Consider the following 24,137-nt stretch of genomic DNA (forward strand, 5'->3'; position numbering starts at 1 on the left):
AAATATAGGGTTCACCATTGACCGATGGAGGAAACTTCAGCGAGATCTGGGACTGAAGACCGACGCTGACACGGCTGACTTTTTGTTGAGCAGGTAAACATTTATTTGTACTCTTATATGGTGTGACGTGTTACATAAATAGCTTTTTATCAGTCTGAAAACTTGCTAATGCTGCCGGTCGGCATTGGAATGTTAGCTGTTTAGCATCACCTGTATCACGGTTCAAAGTAAATATATTTCTTGAAGTGCTTGAATATATTGCAGTATGCCTAGCGGGTTTCTGTTCGAGAATCAGACATTGCACAGAGTACATCTCAGTTCCGATGATGACAACTTGATTGAGTGAAGTTGTTCAATTCGTTTCCCTGTGGGAGGGATCAGGTAGCAGAGGGGAGGGGGGTGTGTGTGGAGAGGCGGGATGAGTTTTTCAAAACTTCCCTCCCGTTTCAGGCTCTCTCGACCGATTTTCAACATCGTATACTACAGCTTTAACTAATTAAAACTATTCAAATTAGTTTACATGAATTAAAATAAAGCTGAAACAAATTAAAAATAAATATTGTATTAAAAACAAGCTTTCATTTTTTTTAAACTGGAAAAACACTGCATTGGCAACCAACTAAAATAACATAAGTTTAAGTACTAAGTAAAGTAAAGAAATAAAGTACTAAGTTTAAGTAAAGAAATTAGGGATGTCCCGATCCGATCCACGGGATCGGTATCGCGCCGATACCGGCCCAGAACGCTAGATCGGAGATCGGAGGGGAGAAAAAAATATGAGCGATATCCAGTTTAGCGGCGCAGCCTGTCACGTGATGATTGTTGTGTTTACGCACACGCGCAGAGAATCACTCGCTTTGCCGACGGATTCTAATGTAATCGGATTCCACCCACAAAAGCTGCATTTCAGTCTTTTCAGAAATTCATTGGCTATCAGAAAATAGCGTCATTTCATTCTCTATTGCAACTGGATAGATAAACTGTCACTCAAAGAGAGGTAGGTACCGATCTTCACCAGGCACGCTCGTTGGCTGTTGGAGTTTAGAAGACACCCCTAACACTCGCCGATTGGCTAAAATGACCTGTCAATCAATAGTTCATGGGTCAGCGGCCATTTTGACATTCTTTTTTCTCCAATGTTTACGTTTCAACTGAAGTTAGACGGATCAATAGTGTATTATATGCTACGTTCACATCACACCGGACGCGAATCGCGCGTCAAATTCGCGCCTGACGCGTCTAGTTTGACGCTTGACCACTAGTGTTAATTCGCGTGTCAGAATCAAAATCCGTTGGCGGTCATTGTTTTTATGTCGACCGAGCATTCATCAAGAGAGTTACCGCTCTGTATTTACTCTGGAGAGCAGAACAGCGGCGTGGGGGTCATCGTCGCCGTATATTTGTGTCCACCGGACCCTTCGGAGCCGAACCGTTTGGCGAGTTTCACCATTTGCTCGCTCCAGGAGCTGCGCTGGATGACGGCCGCTGTCAGCGGTACTTCCGCCTGTCACGCGCCCAGTTTGATGACCTGTTGTCCCGCATCTGAGCGAGGAACACCCTCGCCCGGCCCCTCATCCATCTAATCTAGCTGTCATTTATTTTTGTTTTGATAATAAATAGAGCCAGCCTTCAAAAGTTATTAACCTGTCCTGTGATTTTTTTCTCTCTCTCACGTCCAGACACGAATTTATGCACATATGTTGATTGTCTTTACAACATAATACTATTTCTAGATATGGAATGAATAACATTCAATACAAAATGAACATGTCTCCATATAGAGATAATGTTTTAAGTGATGAAACATTTGCTTTGTTGTGCATAATCCCACCATGCATTTAGTCATATTAACAAAATCATTTATTGAAGCATCCAGACACTTCACCACGTGAGCAAGCAGCTAGGCTCCTGATTGGTTAACGCGGCGCGAATTCACGCCAAAGTTCAGATTTTTCAACTCGGGCGGCAGACGCGAATTCGCGTCAAACGTGTGAATGCACAACGCTCAATTCGCGTCATTCGCGCCAACTTGACGCGCGAATGAGGCGTATTCGCGTCTTCCGCGCCCCGCTCCACGCCTCATTCGCGCCGCAGGAATTTTTCACGCGCGTAAAGCGTCTTTGCATTGACTTAACATTGAAATCATTCGCGCCTGACGCCCTATTCGCGTCCGGTGTGAACGTAGCATTAGTGCGTCGAAGTTGTGATAGCGCTGTCGGCTAACGCGAAATGCTACTATTTACATTCCATGGATGTTTATTCATACAATTGTTTTGGACTAAAAACTTCTTCAAATTGGATTGTATGGACGCTTTACAGTGAAACCAAACCATTTTTGTTGGAATGTGGACTAACAGATGGCTAATTGGTGAGTTTCTTCCAGTTTGTGTTGGTTTGTTTTGGCTGTTGGTGGTCTGACAAAGAGACAGATTGTGCCCGCTGTGTTGATTGTATCTTAAAATGGTTTATGTCGTTCGAATCACGAGTTTCTCAGCTTTCCAAAGATATGTATTATGTTTACTTTTGTGTTTGTTTTGTTTTGTCTTTCACAAAGTTAAACCTATAAACCACCCTGTGGGCCGTATACGGCACGTCGGACCACGAAAAAAAAAATATCGGACTAATATCGGTATCGGCAAAAGCCAAAGGTGCGGCATCGGTATCGGAAGTGAAAAAGTGGTATCGGGACATCCCTAAAAGAAATAAAGCTAAACGAAAATATTTTAAAAATAAACACAAAATTACTTAAAATGAAAATTGAAAGTATAAAAAATAAACGTTGTTTATTAATAAATACTATAACAGTATAACACTACCCATCATTAACAAAAATTACAAATGTATTACTCACGCTGTGTATTCATAGGGCAAAACAGACTCCACAGAATCCAGTCGGTTCACAAACAGCTCAATGGACGACTGTTGAAAAGAGAAACAGTAAGGGTTAAAGCAATGTCCTCTGTATTTTCTCCTTTCCGTAAGGTGACAGTTTGAAATTGATATAATTTACTTTTTTTGACATGCAAGTATGCTATATTTCTGTCATGTGATGGCATCTATACAAAAACACATCTCTACATTATTAGAATAAACGGTTTAGAAGAAAAAACAAACAAACAAACAAAAAAAACAGTTTGGACCATAGTCTGGACCAAAATGTCAGTTACTACAGTAAAAACACATTCATATAGGATCTCCGACTCCTAGTGTAAAAAGGTTTTCTTCTTGATGATGGTGTCATCACCATTTTATTGTGAAGGTTAAAAATATTAAGTTTTGTAAGTATTATATCTGGGTGGAAACTATGGCTACTATAATAATAGTAAGTTAGTAACAACTTAATAATAAGTTATTAAGGAAATGCATTTAGCAATCAAATTGTTCACCGGGTATGATGAACAACCCCCAAAGAAGAATGTGGAAATAAGGAGAAAAACTTCACACCCATTGAACCAGTTTCAATGTGGACAAACATGATATTACCAATGAGACCTGCTATTCCCCCACCCTTTATTTAAACAAACTATTGCATTGCCTACATAATTCAACAATAATATAATCAACATTGGGATTCATACAATTCATTATTCCTACTCCTGTTCTTTTCTTTGTCATGGAATGCACTTTGTGTTGGTTTGATTTGTTAATTGTTTTTGTGGTATTTCGTGTTGCATTACCATGAAAAGAGAGAATAGAAAATAAACGAATTATCATGCTTATGAAGACGATTTTAATTATAATTATTGTTGTGCACTCACACTTACGTTCAGTTTTGAAAATATTCTGGTTTACTTCAAAATTCTGCGGTGGAAGAACGTAATTCACTCAAAAATGAAAATCATGTTTTTATCACATACATTAAATTGAACCGAGGCTGCCAGTTGCTAACATTATATCAAATGTCTCATTTTGTGCTGTATGTAAAAATAATTTTGATTATTTAAGAGTCCTTTTACTATTCCTTAAGAGTCTAAGTAGAAAGTTTGTAAAAGCGTTAAAAAGGACAGGTTTAGCTCATATCTTAAAGGCAACAGCGTTTCCACAACTAACACACATCAATAGCATAACGTTAGCGAGCATGCTCACGCAGCATAGAGACTCACGACATCTCATACATTTTACCGAAATCGTTTATTGTGCTTTTTTAAAATTTACCTTGCAGTCTGGTACATCGATGTTTTTTTCATTAGCGTCTTCACAGAAGCTGACCGGGGCCAAACCAGGAAGATAGAAACTCAACGCGTCCCGCAGCGACCCGCACACAAAAAACACCAATAAGACAACACGGACATGGTGGAACACGACCATTTTGCTTTGACCGACCAAGTTAAATATTCAGTAGATATATTTACATGCGTAAAATGTAGATATGTGTGTCAATATCCAGACATTGGTGATTACTAAGCACAAGAGCTAGCAAAACTGCTGCCTGCGTAGCAGCATCTGACTCCTCAGACACGTCATCCGTTACGAACTGCATGATGGGATAACGGAGGACTCCAATGGCGGAAGTGACATAGACGGGAAGAGAACGAGAATGTAGAAGTCACATATCTATGGTAGAAGCCATCGCATACTGTCTATGATAAAATCATGTCAGAAAATGACATGCTCTGTAAATTAGATATTTTGGAATATTTCATGTATACCTTATTTTTAATATCACCATTAATACAAGCCAATATTTTAATACACCCTTTTGTTAATATTTACTACCAATATAATGTAAAGGGATATAAAATAAAAATATGCTGTCTGTAATAATATTTTATAGTCGTATAACAGAAAGCACTTTAAAGCAAGGTTGATACATACAAGCATCACAAAACCACATTTTCTTGAATAATCTTTTAATAAAACAAGGAACCACTAAGAACAAGAGTGCTGAAACGGGCTGATCAAAAATGTTTCAAAAAAGGGAGAAACAAGGGGAACAAAAGTTAGATGCACATAACAAATGCGGTTATTTTATTGAACATCTTCAGTACCCATTGTATATCTCACAAACATTCAGCAACCGTTTTTCACACATCTGACATAACAAAAGATTTCTCTAAAATAATTGTAAATGACACAGTTCCTTATGCAGTACATATTTTTCACTTCTGATTCAAAGTTCAAGGGTCACGAAACCGACAGCATATCCACAGGCTAGTATTTCCAGTCTCTATGATTCTGTGGTTCTTCAGAGGTTTATGGCAGCAATCCTCCATCAGAGCTGATTTAAAAGCAGTTTCAATGTGTTACAATAATCGTTGATAGTATGGGTTAATAGTGATCTGAGATCAGTTCTTTCAGACTGTACTCACTGAGCGTGCTCAGGAGACGCACAGCTCTGCTGGTGTGCTGAGCTGTTGGGCTGCAGAGGGGGAATCAGTCTTCTCCTGTCCACTCAACTGGCTGGAAGCCATTTTCTTTTTGAAGAGACGCAAACTCAGTTGCACAAGTTCATTGTCCACCACTGGAGCGCTGGTGTAGATCTGCTTGGTTGTGCCCTATACAAGGAACACAGAAGCATTAAACCAAACACTGAATCATGTACACCTTTTAATGATTAGCAACGCTTCACTGATACATTCCACACAAATAGCACCTCTCACAAAATGAGATTTATAAGTTTTGTTCGTTGTTGTTGATGAAATAAATTAATGCCTTTATTGAGTGTTTATAAAATTGATCAAAAGTGATAGTCAAGACTGTCAAATAAATGCTTTTGAACTTTCTATTTATGAAAAAAAAAAAATCCTGAAAAAATATTAAGCACAGTGATGTTTCTTGAGCATCAAATCAGAATGATTTCTGAAGGACCATGTGACACTGAACAGTGGAGTAATGTTGCTGAAAATTCAGCATTACCATCACAGGAATAAATTATAATGTAAAACACATTCAAATAGAAAACAGTTATATTACTGTAATAATATTTCACAAAATTACTGTTTTTACTGTATTTTTGAGCAAATAAATGCAGCTTTAATGAGAATAAGTGACTTCTTTAAACTGTAGTGCATATACGTGACTTTGCGTTACACAGCCTTTTTATCTCATCATGTTAAATTTAGCTTGGGTCTGAGAGTTCTTTGCAGCTCAAATGGCACCTATTATGCCCCTTTTTACAAGATGTAAAATAAGTTTCTGATGTCCCCAGAGCTGAAACTTCACATACAGATATTTTTTATAGCATGTTAAAATTGCCATTTTTTTGAGGATGAGCAAAAACAGGCTGTTTTTGTTTGTGTTTATTTTAATGCAAATGAGCTGCTCTCAGCCAACATTTCAAGCACTCATTCAACAAACAAATAGGATAATCTCAGATAAACTCATGCACTGAAATGTCAGCGGAGTTCAGTTCGAACTGGAGTCGAACGACAACCTACAGAGTCAGCTAATGTGTATGGAGATAGAACAGGCATAGTTTATAGTTTAGTTTAATTATGGTTATAACTTATGCTGTCATCTTGCTTCTATCTACTACAAGCCTGCTGTAGAGGACAGCGTCCAAATGATGGCCAAAACTTTACTTGCGCTCTTTTATGAAGTTTATTGTACATCACACAAAAGTCGAAGTGACCGTTTTCACTCCCTCCGTTTTCACTGAAAAAAAAAAAATCAAAAAAAAAAAATCACAGTACCGTATTTTCCGCACTATAAGGCGCACCTTCAATGAATGACCTATTTTAGAACATTTTTCATTTATAGGGCACACCGGATTATAAGGTGCATAAGATACTGCAGTCACACGTTTGACTGGGTTTGTGCTATGCATCCGCTAGATGTGCTAAAGGGAATGTAGCGAGTGCAAGGCGCCGGAGATGAGGCGTTTATTAGTGCGAGCGCGCTGGGGCGGGCACGTAACTTACATTCGCAACCTGACTCATATGAGTAGCTATTGTGCGGCGACTCGCTGACAGCAACAGCTGGCTGTTTTGAATGAGACGACCCGGTTGAACGGGGAGCGCTTTATGAACATTCTGTGATGCGTGAGCAGCACTGGGGACAGTGTGTCTGTTAGTAAGAGTGAGCGCTCGTGAGTGGGCACATAACTTACACACATAACCTGATTTATACAAGGTTGAATTGGCCGTGTGACAGACCGGGCATAAGATGGACACGAGCACGAGTTCGCGGGCGAATTTAATAACGCAGAGTGTTGTTAACCAATTGATCCATATATAAGGCGCACTGAAGTTTTTGAGAAAATTAAAGGCTTTTAAGTGCGCCTTATAGTGCGGAAAATACGGTAAGAGCGGAATAAAACAATAAAGAAGTGCGCATTAAAGTTCTTAACCATAAACTCCCTCTCTCTTGCATTATCATCAACATACACAGTGAATTACACAAAACCACTTGTTACAACTAACAGTAAACAAATATATACAGACTGTATGCCTTTTTGCGGGGTGTTTAATAAACTGGTAAACTTTATATCTGTAAAACAACTCCGATGAACAGTAAATAAAGTGTGTGCGTGCTGTCCCTTTTATAACTGCCGTGATGCTCAGATGTCAGGAGTAAATGAAGCCATGTTCACTCTTACATCCAACAACAAAACATCTCAATCGCTTAGAAGACATTCATGTCTACAGCTGCTTTGGTGCCGAAAAAATGGCGGACTGTATCAGCTCACTCGGGGTGGGTCTACGCTAAAACTGCAGTGTCAGTCAACAGTCGTGGGAGGCGCTTGTGCAAAAGTACGTCACATTGCCCAGAATCTGCAAACACCTTGTTGAGAGACGGCGCTTATGATTTATGGGGATTAAAAAAAAAAAAAAAAGAACTGGGTGAATTTTTATCATTATATGGTGGTTGTGTACACACACTGCCAACACACATTTATGCTCAAACACCATGTAAAAGTAAATTTTTGCATAATAGGTGCCCTTTAAAAGTGGTGTAGGAAACACCAGATGGAAGTTTTTATATATACTCTTCAGTATTTAAATGAAAAAAAATATATTTAATAAAACACTCATAATTGCAATTTCTCTAAATTCTTTCATTGATACCTTGAAAATCCTGACTAGGTAGATAGTTCCAGAATGGAGATCCCTTTATCAATACAGTTTCACAAAGCCCAAGTTTTACAAAGGAGGTGCCCCCAATTAAAGACCATAAGAGCACCTTGTCATTTTTCAGGAGCTGTCTACGTATGGCAATGTCTCGGCGAGCACACAGCGCCTTGCAGCAAGGGCCCAGGGTCCTGAGTAGGTTGGCCCTCTCCATTCGTCTGTTGTATGCAGCCATGTTCAGAGCACCCAGATCATGCTCTAAGAGTTTATCAGCATCTAAGGATTCATATTTTGAGATTCAAGTCACTTCTTATATACTCAAATTTATATAACTACCATTGATTACCACATAAATAGTTTTCAATACATCTACTATGAGTAGATTTATAGTAAAACTGGAGCATTCATTGAAATGTAGATTTGCACATTCACCTTTAGGGTCTTCCAACTCTCTGGAGCACACTTCTTTAACTCTGGAAAGGAGCTGAGGCCCGGCTAAGCGTCTGGACACTCCTGCTCTGAGGAGCACAGCCCCTGGGGTAAACCGCAGCAGCGCTGCCCCAGGAGTTCTGGGCTCCTGTTTTTGCTTGGGCATCAAACTGGACCAATCTACATCAATGACATCCAGAGGCCCTGAAACAGAATATGCAAATGATATGAGATGGTCATTACATAGTTTCTGCTTATGGCTTTGTCAGTGTGTGTATTAGTCTGTGAAATAGGAATCTGTGTATGCTTTTAAAAATGTTGTTTTTCTTAATTTTATTTAAAGCTGCAGTCCGCAGCTTTTCTTCTTTGTCACCATCTCTGTTCGAAATCTGCAAATGCAGTTATTTGCGGAATTATCATCTTTACGTGGGTTGTAAATCGGCATGAAACAGCGCGGATGAACAGTGTTTTGAGGCGAGTGCTGCCGTCAGTCACCGCGCTGTGTGGATACTGTTATACAGAATCACAGATTCACTTTTTGAAAGTTTGACCAACATAAGAATTTTCACTGGGAAATGTCTTCTGAACAAGTAACATCCACTTTTGTTCTGATCAACTAAGGGGGAAAAAGTATTCGACATGACGCGATTTACAGCAACCGTGCAAATTATAGCCTACTTTGTTCTCAAATTGTTCATGTCAACAACATCAGCATTGCGTGACTAATGTTAAATTTAATGTGTTTTATGGTTACCTGTGTAGTTCAGAATTCATATTCTCCATAATAGCAAAACGAGAAAGGCACAACAAAGGAAACTCCATAACTGTGTGAATTAATAAAACGTGAATAAAAAAAAGCAGTCTCTTCTTCCGTTTTGAACCCCTTCAAAACACGGAGTTCACGCACTTTTCAAAAGCCCCGCCGATGTTTAAATCCTTTTGTTCGCATGAGACGGGTTTTTCCTCTTTCTCTAGCCACCTTAAATCCAAAGTACGAAGTTTGAGAGTTGAGACTGCATCAGTTGACACCGATGATTGTTTGGATCTTGTTGGATGCCATAAGTTTAATTATGTAAAGTGCTGCAGGAAAAGCCTATACATCTCCACATCTCCTCACGCCGGCAAGTATAGCCGGCTAGCCGAAACTCCTTCTTAATGTGTACGGGTGTGACATAAGGACGCAAAGACGTGTTCGAATTTCCCGCGGAAACCCACCAGTACCACTGGAATTGCACTGGACAGCAGCTTTAATCAACTGGTCAAACTGAAAAAGTTACATGTGGCCAGATGTGATGTTTTGTTTTTTTGCTAGAATGTCCACATTAGTTGTTAGTCACAATGCAAACTTGCATATTTTGCATTCAATCATATTTTTCACTATGGTAGGTGTTTCTCAACTGGTGGGTCACAAGACCATTCTGAGTGGGTCGAAGATATTTTGTCGAAGATAGAAGATATTTTGAAGAATGTTTGTAACCTAACAGTTGATGAACCCCATTGACTTTCATAGTATTTTTTCCCAATATGGAAGTCAATGGGGTGAATCAACTGTCTGGTTACTGACATTCTTCAAAATATTCCCTTCCCTTGTGTCTTGTGTCAGCAGTAGAAAGAAATACATACAGGTTTTGCAACAGATTGAGGGCGAGTAAACAATAGCAGAATTTTCTTTTTGAAGTGAACTATTCCTTTAAGTAGTGTTGCGTACCAGTTATCTTTTCTTCATCTTGTTGGTCATCCCTCTTCTGACTGTCTGCCAGAATCTCATCCAGTTCATCATCACTGATTGGCTCATATTCCTCACCACCTGACACAACAGACTGCACATCTTCCCCTTTTCCATCCTCTTCTTCTGAATGAACAAACACACATACATTAGGTAAAATTGAACAATCTTATATATCCGACTAGTTTTAGAAATAGTGGTGGGGGAGACTAACCATCAAGACTATCCATTTTCTCTAATTCAGATGTTTCCCCTTGCAGATGTGAATTGTCGGCGGGTTTATCTACATCAATGAGAGCTTCTCTGGGTAACAGAGGTTCATACTCTCCTCTCTCCATTTTAATTTCACCTCTGCTTTTTGGTTCCCGGTGACCTTGAAGGTCAAACTGAAGCATCCTTTCCCGTTCACGCTCACGGTCTCTTTCACCACGCTCACGATCCATTCTCTCATGTGGCAGCAGTCCTTCAGGTAACAGTCGTTCCCGATCACGCATCTCCCGCAAGTCTCTCTCTCTCATTGGATCCCGGTTGCCACGGAGGAGGGGCTCTCTGCCCCTCCCACCCCACTCACGAGGTTCAGGTTCCCATTCTCTCTGTTGGGTTTGTTGATTTTGCAGCTGCCGGTGATCCTTTTTCTCACGCTCTCGATCCAACTGTTCACGGTCTCGTTCCCGTTCTCGGTCACGTTCACGGCTGTCGTAGGAGCCGGCTCTGGAGCGAGCCTGACGCTCAGACTCTGGTGAACTACGACGAGAACTGTGACTCCGAGAGTCCTGCCGGTCTGTGGAAGCAGATAAAGGTTTACATGTTATAGAGGAATTCAAAACCTAAACATTAAAAAATTTACAACAACAACTGTTTAGGTATTCTTTTACACATTTTTTGTTAATTTAAACCCTCTGGGCTTAACCCTCGGTCAAAAATGACTGACACCGTTATACGTAAAACTAGAAAACCTTAGAGAAACTTTTGGTGGTACAAACTACAGATCAGCCACTGTACAGAAAAAAAGTGTACATCAATGAAGGGGTGACAGTCTAAGGGGCTGTTTACACCTGGCCACTTCATGCGTTCTCAGATCGGATAGCTATCTGATTTATCAAAACGATTCCATTTACACCTGGTCACATAAATGTGTTTTTGCAAAACATATATAAATCCGATCTTCAATTCCCGCGCTATATGCAGATTTAATGAAGTGCACGTCACCGAAAGCAACAGATGAGCTGCATTTTATTGATCATCGGCTAATTTCAAAATCTGCAAAGACAGCGTTAAGAGAGAGCGGCAACAGAACTGGTAAGATCATTTCGTTTCTTTACTTTTAATGAAGGTAGTGTTAATCGTCTGTGACTTACTATCACTTTGATTTGCGATAGATTGCGGCGCATTGGCTTGATAGCCGCTCAGCTGCTCATCTGAGGTGATGCGCGTCGCAGTTGCGTCGTCATATCTGACTAAAATAGCATGACATATAGCCTGTAACATGCTCTCACACGTTTATTTTTTAGCATTTTTGGGAGGAGTAACATTTACATATGTGGTTTCAAGAACCAGATGCATTTACACTTGTCCAGTTTCGTCTGGAATGCGGCCCAGACCACCTCCTGAAGTGGTTTGAGCGATCGGATTCAAATCCGTCTCGAATGCGTTTCGGGGGGCATTTACACCTGGTCTTTTCACGATCGAATAGCTATCCGATCACAGAAAACGCATGAAGTGGCCAGGGGTAAACGGCCCCTAAAACATCAAATAAGACAAATAAGTGCAAATAAGACACCAAGCACACAAACACACAGATAAACTGGCAAACTTTTAGGATATGCAAAATAAAATCAATAAATGAAAAGAAAAAAACCTCACTCAAATGCGCACACACACACACACTCAGAGAGAGAGAGATAGAGAAATAAACTGTTTGCATTGTGTTCCCTTTCTAACCAAATGTTATTGTTTGATTGTAATCATAATGCAAAACCTGATACCCATCTTAAAAAAAAAAAAAAGTATTTTTTTAAGGCCTGTTCACACCAGGACGAATTTCGCGTGCGATATTCGCCAACGTTTAACGCCTCTTGACTAAACAATGGGCGCCAATGTGAGTGTGCACACCGATGCCACTTTAAAACACGCAAAAAGCGTCATTAAAAAAAAAAACAACAACGCCTGACGTCAGCATGACGACAGTCTGACAGTTGTAAATCTTCTAGTAGCTGTACCAAGCCAAAACATTTTTGAAATATTTTGTCCCGTTGCGTTTATGGACTCCATCTATGGGCTTCTCCCATAGACAGTAAAAGGCTTCTCCCTCGACTTTATGCATCCATATCCCCCCGATTGCCTCATAGACAGTAAAAGATTGCCTGCAATGACCTATCTATGATTACCTATGATAATTACCTATGGGCAAGATGAATGTTGAGCTGCTGGTCTCGGAGCATAAAGAGCTATATGATAATATTTATATTAGTATTTCTGTAATAATAGTATAGTATAGGGTGACCAACAGTCCTGTTTTCCCAGGACATGTGTAACAGTCACTTTGTGCTTTATAGAAATCTGAGTTAAGATGGGAACCGCGCATGTGCGTAGTGTCAATTAGATTTGGACAAGTGAGGAGAGGAGATAACCGCTCTGCCGACTCTCCTTGTATTCTTTCTTTTATTTCCTTTTTCTATTGTGACCAGAGTTAGATGTTTGTGTTTTTTTTCTTGCTCGATCCCCATGTATGAGGACGAGCGTAACGTTTGAGTGGTTTTATTAAACGTGGGGAAATACGAAAACTCTCGTCTCTCGTGCATTTGTTCATCTGACAACTAGTGCTATGTTTTTATCTGCAACAACTTTGCGTTGCATATGTCCTGTTTTCACGTCCTGTCCTGGCCGTCCTGGCTGTTTTTAAGTGATGAAAATATCCTGGTTTAAAAAAAAAAAAACTGCTGGGAAAGATCAGTTCTTCAGCAAAATATAGATGGGCAAACAAGGTGGATGAGGAAGAAAAACAGGATGAAGAGGATGAAAACTAAAGATATAAATAGATTTTGTTAGTTTGTTTTTGTAAGTTTGTGAGAGCTATTTTTTGTTAAATTTGGAGGCATTTCTTTTACTTATTTATTAGTTAAATATTTATTTTTCTAATACAGAAGACATTATTTCTATCATTATTTCATTCATTATTTTTGAAACCTGTCATAATAAAACATGTTGAGTAACCTCTGTGAAGCCTATCTGAATTTGTGTTTGTGAATTTTCTATCCATACAGAGGTGGCAAATAAGGCATCTTTGAGTAAACTTCGAGTATCATTTGGTAATCAAAATATGGTCACCCTAGTATAGTGTACTATTATTATTTCTGTTTTACATTAAGCGCCATCTAATGTCAGGGAATGAATTTGCATGTTCACTCAGCTCATCGTCAGCGAAAATCGCTTGGGTGTGAACACAAAAAACGTGTTGAAAAACGCTGGCGAATAACGCGCACTGATATTCGTCCAGGTGTGTACGGGCCTTTAGAATATCTAAATATATATCTACGAATAAGATAGAGAAATCATGTCTAAAACAACAATGGGAATCAAAAAGCTTTTCTCTGTATTGTTTTGCCTGCAGCCTGCACTCTATTTTGATGTGAAATGTTGCATTTATTTAATTTATATTGAAAAATATCCTGCATCTAATCACTAAATACTGAGAATAAATTAGGCTGATTTTCCTCATGTATATTTTTCTACATGTTTTGATCGCTTGTCAATCTTCCCACACATGCACTCTGAGACACTAGTATCCTTCATTTTTGGTTAAACTAAATGTGAGATTGCAAACAATTCCCACCCCAAAATATATGTTTTAACAAATATACTAAGAATACTAAGAAACTCAAATCTTCTGAGGAGTTTCACCTGAAGAAGTACTCCGACTGGGTTCTCCTCTCCGAAGCTGATCAATCCTCGACTTCCTCTCTCCTCCCATCTGTTCACTGACCGCTGCTCTCTCCCTCTCTCGTTCCCTCTCCCTCTCCCGTTCTCTGTCTCTCTCCCGGGAATTGCCACCTTGAAGAAGTCCTCTGCGGGGCCTAAGCCCCTGAGGGCCTTCATCCCGGTGAGCCGACTCATTGGAGGGCGAGCGTAGTCTTCTTGAAGACGCACGGCTTTGGTTGCTGCCCATGCTACTGCTTCGCTGCATGTCTGCTTGCTGCGGTTTACGCAGCATGTGTTGTGGCAGTAACGGTTGTAAAGGAAGAGACTGTATCAGCATCGGAGGGTCAGGGAGCAGCGGGGCAATTGGGGGGTCCGCACGGTCCCGGACCCCACCACGTCCACCCCTTCTGGGGAGACGCTCTGAGGGAAGCAGCCTCTCCGGAGGCCTATCGGATGGGAGGGAGGCAGAGGAGCTCTCACCTCGATCTGGTACGTCTTCATCAGACCAGTCACTGAAGTTGGCTTCCAGTTTAGCTGGAAAAGAACTCTGTCCAGCCATTAAAGCCCTCTGGGAGGGAAGGTCATCCTTGTTGATTGGCGGCGGTGTACGTGGGCCTCGTCGTTTCTTGCTGACGGGGGGTTGGGGTACCAGCTCGTCCTCAGAAACATCCGACTCGGGACCCCTTGACCGCTTGCGCTTCCTTTCTAAGGTTTTCTTCTTGGTTATCTTGCGAGGTGAGAGGAGAGCCTGGGGCGCTTCAGCCACAGTGGAGGAGGGCGGGGGATCAAGGTTACTACGGTCTCCTTCTCCAGATGCCCCTTCCTCCTCTTTACGGTTCTTCTTCAGATTTTTCTTCTGAGATTTAGTCTTTTTCTTGCTCTCCTCATGAACTACTGGTAAAGTGTCCCTCTCCTCCATGGGAGGTGGAGTGAGAGCGGCAGAAGGGAGGTCCCTCTGCTCTTTTACCCTTCTGGAGTCAGAGATGACCGTAGCAGAAACGTCTGGAACTTGTTCTCCACGTCGCTCTGCTCCTCTTCCTGCTCCTCTCTCTCCACGGGAATCTACCTCCTCATGTCGCCCACGGCCTTCTTTTTTATCGCCACGCCGCTCTTCATCCTTCCAGCGATCGGGTTTTTCATCACTAAAGGAGCGGACAGGTGAGCGAGCAGTCTCCTGAGGACGAACCACTTGACTAAGCAGTCGGTGCTTTTCGCCTGAAACAAAACCATACATTTTATGTGGAAATATTCTGCATATGTGCACAATACACCTATGAGCCATGTTATGCCAAGTGCATGTTTTCACTAAGGGGCTCAGTTGAAGTCTTACCTTTCTCTTCAGTGCTGTTGTAACCGTCACTGTCTGCAGGGCTAACCTCTCGCCCTCTTTTAGGAGATGGCCGTGGACTGGGAGTGTTCTCAGCACGATGTCTCTTACGGCTGCAAGCAAACAGAAGGGCAAACAGTATTTAAAAATCCTGAGAAAGTTATATGTTTTTGAAAGGAGTCTTATGCCATGTAAGGATGCATTTATTTGATCAGAAATACAGAAAAGTAAGAGAGATAATATTGTAAAATATTACAATTTAAAATAACTTTTTATTTGAAAATATTTTAAAAGGTAATTTATTCCTGTGATAGCAAAGCTGAATTTTCAGCATCATTAATTTGGTCTCAGAAATCATTCTAATTGTCTGATTTGCTGCTCAGCAAATATTTAATATTATTATCAATGTTGAAAACACTTGTGCTGATTAGCCTAATATTTTTTTGTGGAAACCATGATATACTAAACCATGAATTAGGATTGCAGGAAAGTTTAAAAAAGTATTCATTTCTTCACAAACTGAGTGTTGCATAGTATTTCTTACTGACCCCAAAGTTTTGAGCAGTTGTGCAAGTGTACAGTCGTTTTGTCAGTACCACAAAACATACTGCTTTATTAGAGAACTTCCGGGCTTCTAGGTATATAAGAGTAAATTGTCTGTATTAACCATAATATTAAATTAATACTGAATAAGTCTGCAAGATAACTTTCTATTTCTATTTCTAAAGATCTATTTCTATAGACAACCATTAAGCTGCACGATGGTGCAAACTTAAAATAATTTTAAATAGGAAGCCATGATATATTGATAAAATATACTGGTTATCGGCTGTTGTTAGAGATATTTAAAGTCCCTGTAAAGGCAATTCTACAAAAAAGTTCTAAACATTATAAATGTTACATATGTATTGCTAAAACATATTACAAAGACTGTGAGCTGTGAAGTACTGAAATGTGCAGTTAGACCGTTAAACAGTTTTTTACCATTGCAATTTTATGGATTGTTTGGGCGGGGCTAAAACAGGGCTCGATGACACACTGGAGCCCATGAGCTCCTGGACACGCCCCTATTTGATGACGCACAGAGTCTGATCTCTCCATAATAACACTCCCCGAGCACATTCGCATTCACCGCTCAATCGCGAGTGACTGTCAGTACAATTAGTTACTACAGCTGACAGCCTACAGTTTTGTAGCTAGCTATGCCTTCAACACAGAAATGCATAGGCTATTGCCTGGATGTGATCATGTACAAAACAGATCAGTATCTTTATTTAAATTCCCTAAAAATGATCACATCAAGAAGAGGTTTTTAGAGAGCAAACCTTGATGAAGAGCTGAGAATCACCGTCAACACCCGCCTCTGTAGTGATCATTTTACACGGGATCGTTTTATAAACTTTCCTCAGAGACAACTGGGATTCACTGATAATCCACTGTTACTGGTGAACGGGGCCGGACCGACTATCTCCCGCCTCAGCGTTCATTCTCCCGTCCCGAAAGCAGTATTAGCTAATATCACCGTCGACAGCTTTCCCGCGAGTGGGCGTGGTTTCCAGCGTTTGAGAACAGAGATAACTGCTCATTTTTTCAAGATTTTGATAGCTTATTTTATGTACTTGCTGGCTTTTTTATCATTCAAATTTGGCTGGGTGGCTAATATCACATTTTTCTGTGGTATGAAAGACTCAGAACACATACTTAACACATACATGACTTTACAGGGACTTTAAATCCACTAGTATCAGTTGATATTGGATACATATCTCTGGTACTGTATATTTTAAAATAATATTTTTCTCTATTTTTACATTTAAATGGCCTTTGGAATCAATTTAAGGTGTTGTAATCTTTGGCAAATATCAAAATGAACATCCATTTTTCACAATGATGTGATGTCAATTCAGTTGTAGAACTTTATTTTATAATTTGTGGATAAAGACGCATTTTAATTTCATATGGCCAATTACATGAAGAATAATTACTGGCTAATCTTCATCAGAAGAAAAATGGTATTACCTTAGTATGATAAGAAAGACGCTGTAAAAAGATTTAAAAAAGTACCACCATTATGAACAATTTTTTTTTAAAGATTTTAGAAGCCATACAGTAATATTAACTCACTACAAGTATTCCAGAGAGTTTGTACTTAAAATGTGACCGATAACTACAGCACTTACATGTTCTTTCTCTCTTCATGAGCATCTCGGGCAGAGCGGTCGTCTCGTGGCTCATCTCTTCTGTCCCGCCTTTCTTCCCTCCCTTTCTCCCTCTCCTCCCACTCCCTCTGCCTTTCCCTCTCTCTTAGCTCCCTCTCCCGTTCCCTCTCCTTTCTTTCTCGTTCCCTTTCTCTCTCTCGCTCTCTTTCCCGCTCCTCCCTCTCTCTTTCCCGCTCCCTTTCTCTCTCCTCCCTCTCCCTCTCTCGTTCTCTTTCCTTCTCTCTCTCCCGCTCCCTCTCCCTGACTTGCTCACGTTCCCTTTCAGCCTCTCTTTCCCGCTCTTTCTCCCTTTCTCTCTCCTTCTCTCTTTCCCGTTCCCTCTCTCTTTCCCTGTCCTTCTCTCTGTCACGGGTGCGGTCGTCTCGTCTGTCATCCCCTCGATCGTTTCTTCGATCATCTCTCCTTTCTTCACGGTCAAGGTCCTCGCCACGGCTCTGCTGGCGGCCAGGAGAGGGCGCTCTTTGTTCTGTTGAACAAAGACAAATTTCCATTAACACCACAAAAAGTTGCTCTCCATGCCTTCTGGTGTTAAAGGAATAGTTAAAAAACTTGCACTTAATTCAAAGTTTTCAGACGTGAAATTAAATTTCCGCCCCATTCTTTACACTGAATTATCCTATGACTTCAGAAAACTTTAACTATTGCAAACAAGTCACACTGAATACTTTATGGTTCTTTTTTGCACTCAGACAAACTTACACAATTTACACAGAAGAAATGTGCTGTTGCTGTGCTGAGAAGCCTTGTTGCCATTCTGTCTATCAAGGTTTAAAGCTAACTGAAGTGTCAGACACTTACCATTCCCCTTTTTGTGGCAAATTCATTTATCTGTAGTAAAGTTTGTTATGGCATATGCAATTTAGTTAATGGAGAACAGTTCGTCCCTTTCCTGTGAAGTAAGCCAGTAATCTAGAATTTTTTATTTATTTATTTTTTTAAGATTGGCCTTCATTTATTTATTTTTAACTTCTGTGATATTTTCCCATTAAATTAAAAGACTGTATGAATAAAGCATGTGTTTGGACAGTTATAAAATAAATTTTCGAGAATATCCAGACTGGACCAAGCCTATGGACTTATCTATTTGGCAATTTAAAACACAGTATTGCTTTCTAACAATCAGTTGTCAAAATGAGTCAAACTTTAAAACACTGCATACAGGGGCGGTTCTAGGGTGAGTGGATATCCGGGGCTTCCATGTATGTCACGATACAAGGAATAAACTTTAAATACAATTCTTATATTTGCTTTTTATCTTTTTATTTATTTGCTTAAAAATCACAATGTCACACAGACATGGTAAAATAGCAAGCTAAACTCTATTATTGTTTTAATAAATAGCATTCACTTAACAACATGATTTTTGTGAGAACAGATAAAAAGACGTGACTAAAGAATCTCTATAATAACAAAAAAAAAAATCTTCACCCATTTTTCATGCACATATTACATTGTATAGGCTACCTTATTTTTACTTTATACATAATACAAACACTAAAAGTCTAGTAGGCCTATAATTAAAACACATGGCTCTATACACTTATATTTTTGAAGGAGCACTTGTACATGCATTTTACACAGCACTTACAATTTGCATTAATAATTGTAGAGACTAATGTATCAAATATCAAATTTGGAATACAGAAATATGAAATATTGAAAAAATGAAAATGGTACTTTGCCACTAGATGGCGGCAAGCCACTGCCTTAATGAATTAGTCGATTTATTCAATTGATTCATTTAGAAAAAAAAAAAGAAATGTTTTCTGAATGGCGGTCAGTGAATCGTTAACAAGCTAATTCAATCAATAAACACTGTGATGCTTTTTTTGACACCATTTTCATTAGCGAAATATTTTCTTTACGTTTATATTATCTTTTCTTATTGAATTGTTGCCCTGACACCTGTAGGCCATGCTGACCAAACATATAAAGCACTCAAAATGCGTTTGTGTGTGTGTGTGCACGTGCGCGTCCTATTGACTGTGTAAATCTGACAATTTAAAATCGAATAAGAAATCTAATACTATGATTAAAAGTTACAGATACCTGCTGAAGCTGTTGTATCTTGTTTAAGTGATGGCTGAGGTTTTACTTCCCCCTTTTTTTTTGATACCATCCATTTTCTCATTCATTACTAACTTACACATCAACAAACCGCCTGGCTCCAAAATATTTTTTCATTGGTTGGACAGTACAGACGCTGAACTTTTCATCAATGGTTAGCCAGTTTACATGTCAGTCAGAAGCACTAGCCTGAGTGGGCGGTTCTTGTCGGTTGTGAATGACAACGTGCATGTTGATAGATGCTATGATGCGAGAGTCGAGAGATACATTTAATTAATTAAATTCTCTCAGTAATGGTGTGTAGCCTACAATGCATGGTAATAAAAACATTCGGGGCTTTACTGAAAACATTCGGGGCTCCAGCCCCCTTAGCCCACCCCTAGCGCCGCCCCTGACTGCATAGTAGGGGTGTAACGTTTCACTCATTTTCACTAGACATCGGTTAAAAATCCTGAAAATGCACATGCATTGATCTTGTAAATCTGCCAGTTACATTTAGGATTGATTTTAAAGTATTATTACTTGTATATAAATCATTTAATGGGTTAGGACCTCAATATATTGCAGATATGCTAACTGAATATAAACCCAACAGATCACTCAAATCATTAGGATCACATCAGCTAGAAATACCAAGGGTTCACTCTAAGCATGGAGAGTCTGCTTTTAGCTATTATGCCAGCCGCAGCTGGAACCAGCTTCCAGAAGAGATCAGGTGTGCTCCTACAGTAGTCACATTCAAATCCAGACTCAAAACACATCTGTTTAGCTGTGCATTTACTGAATGAGCACTGTGCCACTGTTCGTCCGACTGTTACTGCACTTCATTTTATTCTAAATGGTTTCAATTTACTGTATTTTATTTTTATCATAATTTTTATTTTTTATTATTTCTTATTTTTTATTCTAAACTGTTTTAATTATTCGGATTTCTTTTGATTATTTTAATTTCTTCTATGTAAAGCACTTTGAATTGCCATTGTGTATGAAATGTGCTATATAAATAAACTTGCCTTGCCTTGCCATTGATCTTGAAACATGCATTTTTGAATAGTGAATCGTTGATTTCGGTCAATAATTGATTTAAAATACTAAGAATCAGATTAATCAAATCGATAGCGATTCAGTCAGTGCTTTAAAATATATAAACATTCAATTACTACATGCACAAAGTAATGGAGACATTGTGCGCCGTCTTTCACGCCTTCACAGCTCTCTTTCACAGACGGCGCTGCACTCTGCTTTCACTGGATTGCGCTCGTGCTCCATCAGTAGCTCTTCCTTGAAAATTTTGAGCAGCCCACATTTGAGCTCTTCTCAGGATGGCCACAGCTAAAGCCAAGTTCACACTACAGGATTTTCAGCCCGATTTACAAATCGTTGACAGGTCAGGGTGTTATCGCGTGCAAATCGCAGGGGATTAACGGACGATGAACGCTTGCCGATCTGTATGAAAGAGCCAACAACGCAGCGAAAACACTCGCAGACGCCTCGCAGAAGCGCCGCCGAGCCCAGAAAAAAATCTAGCCGGCTAGATATCCAGAGCTGTCGCGCGACCTCAAACTCAGTGATGTCATGAGTACAGCCAATCATAGCAACGCATGGGTTGAGGACATCAGGTAAATCTTAGTTTTTCTTTTTTTTTTTTGCTTGTTTTTCAGAGCAAATCGTCACGCAAACAGTGTGCAGCACTAGTTTCTGTCTGACGTCCAAATTCGTGTGTTGTGTTCTCTTCTTTGCTGGGTATTGGCGCACGTGCTGTTTTGCGTCATTTCTGGTAGTTTTATTGCGTGGTTTTTCGTGACAAAACGTGGTTTGTAGACAAGATAGAATCGTTGGGTGACAGAGTTGTTGTCAACTCGTTATTTATTTGATTATTTTCAGGATTTAGACCGTACCATAGTACTGAAACAGCTCTCATTAGAGTCAAAAAATGATTTGCTCTTATCCGATCGTGTTGTATCTCTATGTTGTGCGTTTTCAACTCATGTAGTGAGTTAAACCTCCTGTTGTGATCAATCACGTTGTGTTGTGTGGTGTGAACAGCTAAACAACTTGAAAGATGAACTGAACTGAAATTTGAGAAAAGGTGATGTATAACAGATGTATTTTATTTATTCTCATTGGTACAATTTTTAAAATGGCAATATTTGTTAAAAGGGATAAAATGGTATATTGAAAGTGTTGTTTTTGTTACACGGGCGCCGCCATGTTGGATTTCAACATTCGACTACGTCACTGGCATGGTAAGCCACTCCGTTGCCTACCCGCACCAGCAGAACAGCCGTAGCTTGTAAACAGTCTGAGGCTAGCTGACATGGCTGAGGAAACAGATTTTTTAACGACACACTATTTAGAGATGTGTACTTTCGTCAAACGTCTGACAATGTCTGCATGAAATGTTTTATTTACACAAGTTACAAGTTAACGTTCACGTTAACGTTACTCGAGTCCTTAATATTCAGCTGAGGGGAAAAATCCCTAATGTATAGTTCACTGTAAAGGATGGGATTCTCCTTCCTAAATGCACCATCGCATATAGAGTGAACTTCCAGTAGGCTGTTAATCTAAACAATCTGAGAAAAGTGCAACAAGTTAGCCCAGCCTTGTCGCCTATTCGTAAAATACCCTGTTACTGATGGGGCGCTCGCGTCTCAGCTCGGACATCCATTAGAGACAGCATAGCCTCCTCCAACAGGTTTCTCTCACCAAACAGCATACAAAATGAACGGTGCACGACGGTGATTTCTTTTTTTGCCGATCAATAAATGTTCCAGGTTGACCTCTCTGCAACAGTTCGGCTCCGGTGCAGTATGCATTGCATTCTTCACAGCGCTCGTGCCCACAGTGACTTTCCCCCAAACGATCTTGTATTGCAAGTGAAGCCTGAAACTGATCGTCCTCCATGTGGTGGTAGTCAGACACTACCGGCCTGTCCCTCATGGGCTCAAATGCGTAATCCATGCCGTTAAAAGTGCTCATTTTCGTCTGTGTATATTGGACCTGCAGCTGTTGTCTATGGAACTCCGCGGGTCCTACCATGCCAGTGACGTCATCGAAATTGCCAGCGCTAGCAAACGCAATTTTGCGTTGCTTAAAAAAGCTATATTAATATTTTTTTATTAAAATGTTTAGTGTAATTTACTTTTAATTGTCATAAACAACATGTTTTCATCGTCGATTTTTTTCAGTTCAGTTCATCTTGAACACTCCTTATTTCACTGAGAGCAAGTCATGTAGTGTGAACCGCACAGTTTAGCCCGACGTTTTAAAATCATGTAGTGTGAATAGGGTTGGGAATCGTGAGAAATTTTCCGGTTCCGGTTCCGATTCCGGTTCCGCCAAACGATTCCGGTTCCAGTTCCCATTCAATTAAAAATATTAGTAAGAGAAAAATCCACAATCCTTTTTGTGTTTATTTTTTATAGTACTTGACAAATTAGTTTAACAGACTGGTAATGTAAACAAACTCAAAATATTATTAAGCAATCTTTGCAAAAAAAATTTGTATATATATATATATATATATATATATATATATATATACTGTATATATATATAAAGGAAATAAAAAAATTCTGCATTCTCTATAATAATTTAGACCTCTCCTTTATTGTATCTCCAACAGTGAAGAATACCCTCTCAGAAGGAGTAGAATATGCTTTAACACACATATGTGTGTAGAACAGATTATTTTTTAAAACGGTTTGAATGATTGATTCATTAAGACTTTACTTATTTCATTACTGGATAAATCGGCGCTCTAGCAGTTAATAAACAGAACTGCATGCGTTTTGCGGAAGAACATTGTTGCCGGAGCTACTTCTCTCCGTTTATGTCCATGACGAGTCACGCAGGCATTGGGCTACTCCGCAGCAGCTGCGATCCGCCGGCCAGTCTAAACAAGAAGTCCGAGTATTAACGCTTATTACAGGCTTTACGTAGTGATTCAAGATAAGACAAAAACACGGTTTGAAAAAAAAAAAACATTATGATGCACTCGCTCATTGTATATATTTTGTAAATTCTGAACACAAAAAATATACGGACTGCATCTGTTTTGACCACTGCCGTCAATGTTTACTCAAACTATAATCTCACTAATTCTGTAACGGAAATCATTTGAATATGTGAAACAAATAAATATTGAGACTGTGATTGTAAAGCAGTTTCATATCGACAACTGCTCTCTCTCAGCGCAAACAGATTTGAATGTAGGCTAGAGTGACTCGGCGGTCGGCGCGCGCAGCGTGCCTGTGTCTGTGTGTGACAAATGCAGCGCGTGTGAGAGCAAATCGCAACTTCAGTGGTGAAGTTTGTCATTTAGGAATAAGACGGCGTCTTCTACTCCCAGCACTTCGCCCACATGATGATATCTCATCGGCATCAGAACCGTTTTCGGAACCGAAACTTAGGAATTTTGCACGGTTCCGGTATTTTTT

The 24,137-nt window shown here is 39.8% G+C and overlaps 2 protein-coding genes across 6 annotated transcripts in view; both read right to left on the reverse strand.

Moving 5' to 3' along the window:
• The window catches only part of tm9sf2 (transmembrane 9 superfamily member 2), a 45,840-nt gene extending 41,383 nt beyond the window's left edge, over positions 1-4,457 (reverse strand). Inside the window, exons 1-2 of the mRNA XM_039671915.2 lie at positions 4,156-4,457; positions 2,852-2,919 (exon numbers count right to left, since the gene is read on the reverse strand). Coding sequence (XP_039527849.1) covers positions 2,852-2,919; positions 4,156-4,308 — 221 coding nt within the window. The 5' untranslated portion in view covers positions 4,309-4,457. The remainder of the gene's footprint in view (positions 1-2,851; positions 2,920-4,155) is intronic.
• Positions 4,458-4,833: 376 nt separating this feature from the next.
• Positions 4,834-24,137, reverse strand: part of zc3h13 (zinc finger CCCH-type containing 13) — an 81,939-nt gene continuing 62,635 nt past the window's right edge. For 3 of the 5 annotated variants that reach the window (XM_039672437.2, XM_089132239.1, XM_039672434.2), the window contains 8 exons: positions 17,590-18,094; positions 15,413-15,522; positions 14,065-15,297; positions 10,379-10,945; positions 10,147-10,290; positions 8,442-8,642; positions 8,122-8,285; positions 4,834-5,495 (listed from right to left, as the gene is read on the reverse strand). In XM_039672437.2, the coding sequence (XP_039528371.2) occupies positions 5,319-5,495; positions 8,122-8,285; positions 8,442-8,642; positions 10,147-10,290; positions 10,379-10,945; positions 14,065-15,297; positions 15,413-15,522; positions 17,590-18,094 (3,101 nt within the window). In that variant the 3' untranslated portion in view covers positions 4,834-5,318. The remainder of the gene's footprint in view (positions 5,496-8,121; positions 8,286-8,441; positions 8,643-10,146; positions 10,291-10,378; positions 10,946-14,064; positions 15,298-15,412; positions 15,523-17,589; positions 18,095-24,137) is intronic. The other 2 variants (XM_039672435.2, XM_039672436.2) reach the window with 2 other exon arrangements.

The sequence above is a fragment of the Pimephales promelas genome, chromosome 6 (genome assembly GCF_988280905.1).
Source record: "Pimephales promelas chromosome 6, fPimPro1.hap1.1, whole genome shotgun sequence".
In the NCBI taxonomy this organism is placed as follows: domain Eukaryota; kingdom Metazoa; phylum Chordata; class Actinopteri; order Cypriniformes; family Leuciscidae; genus Pimephales; species Pimephales promelas.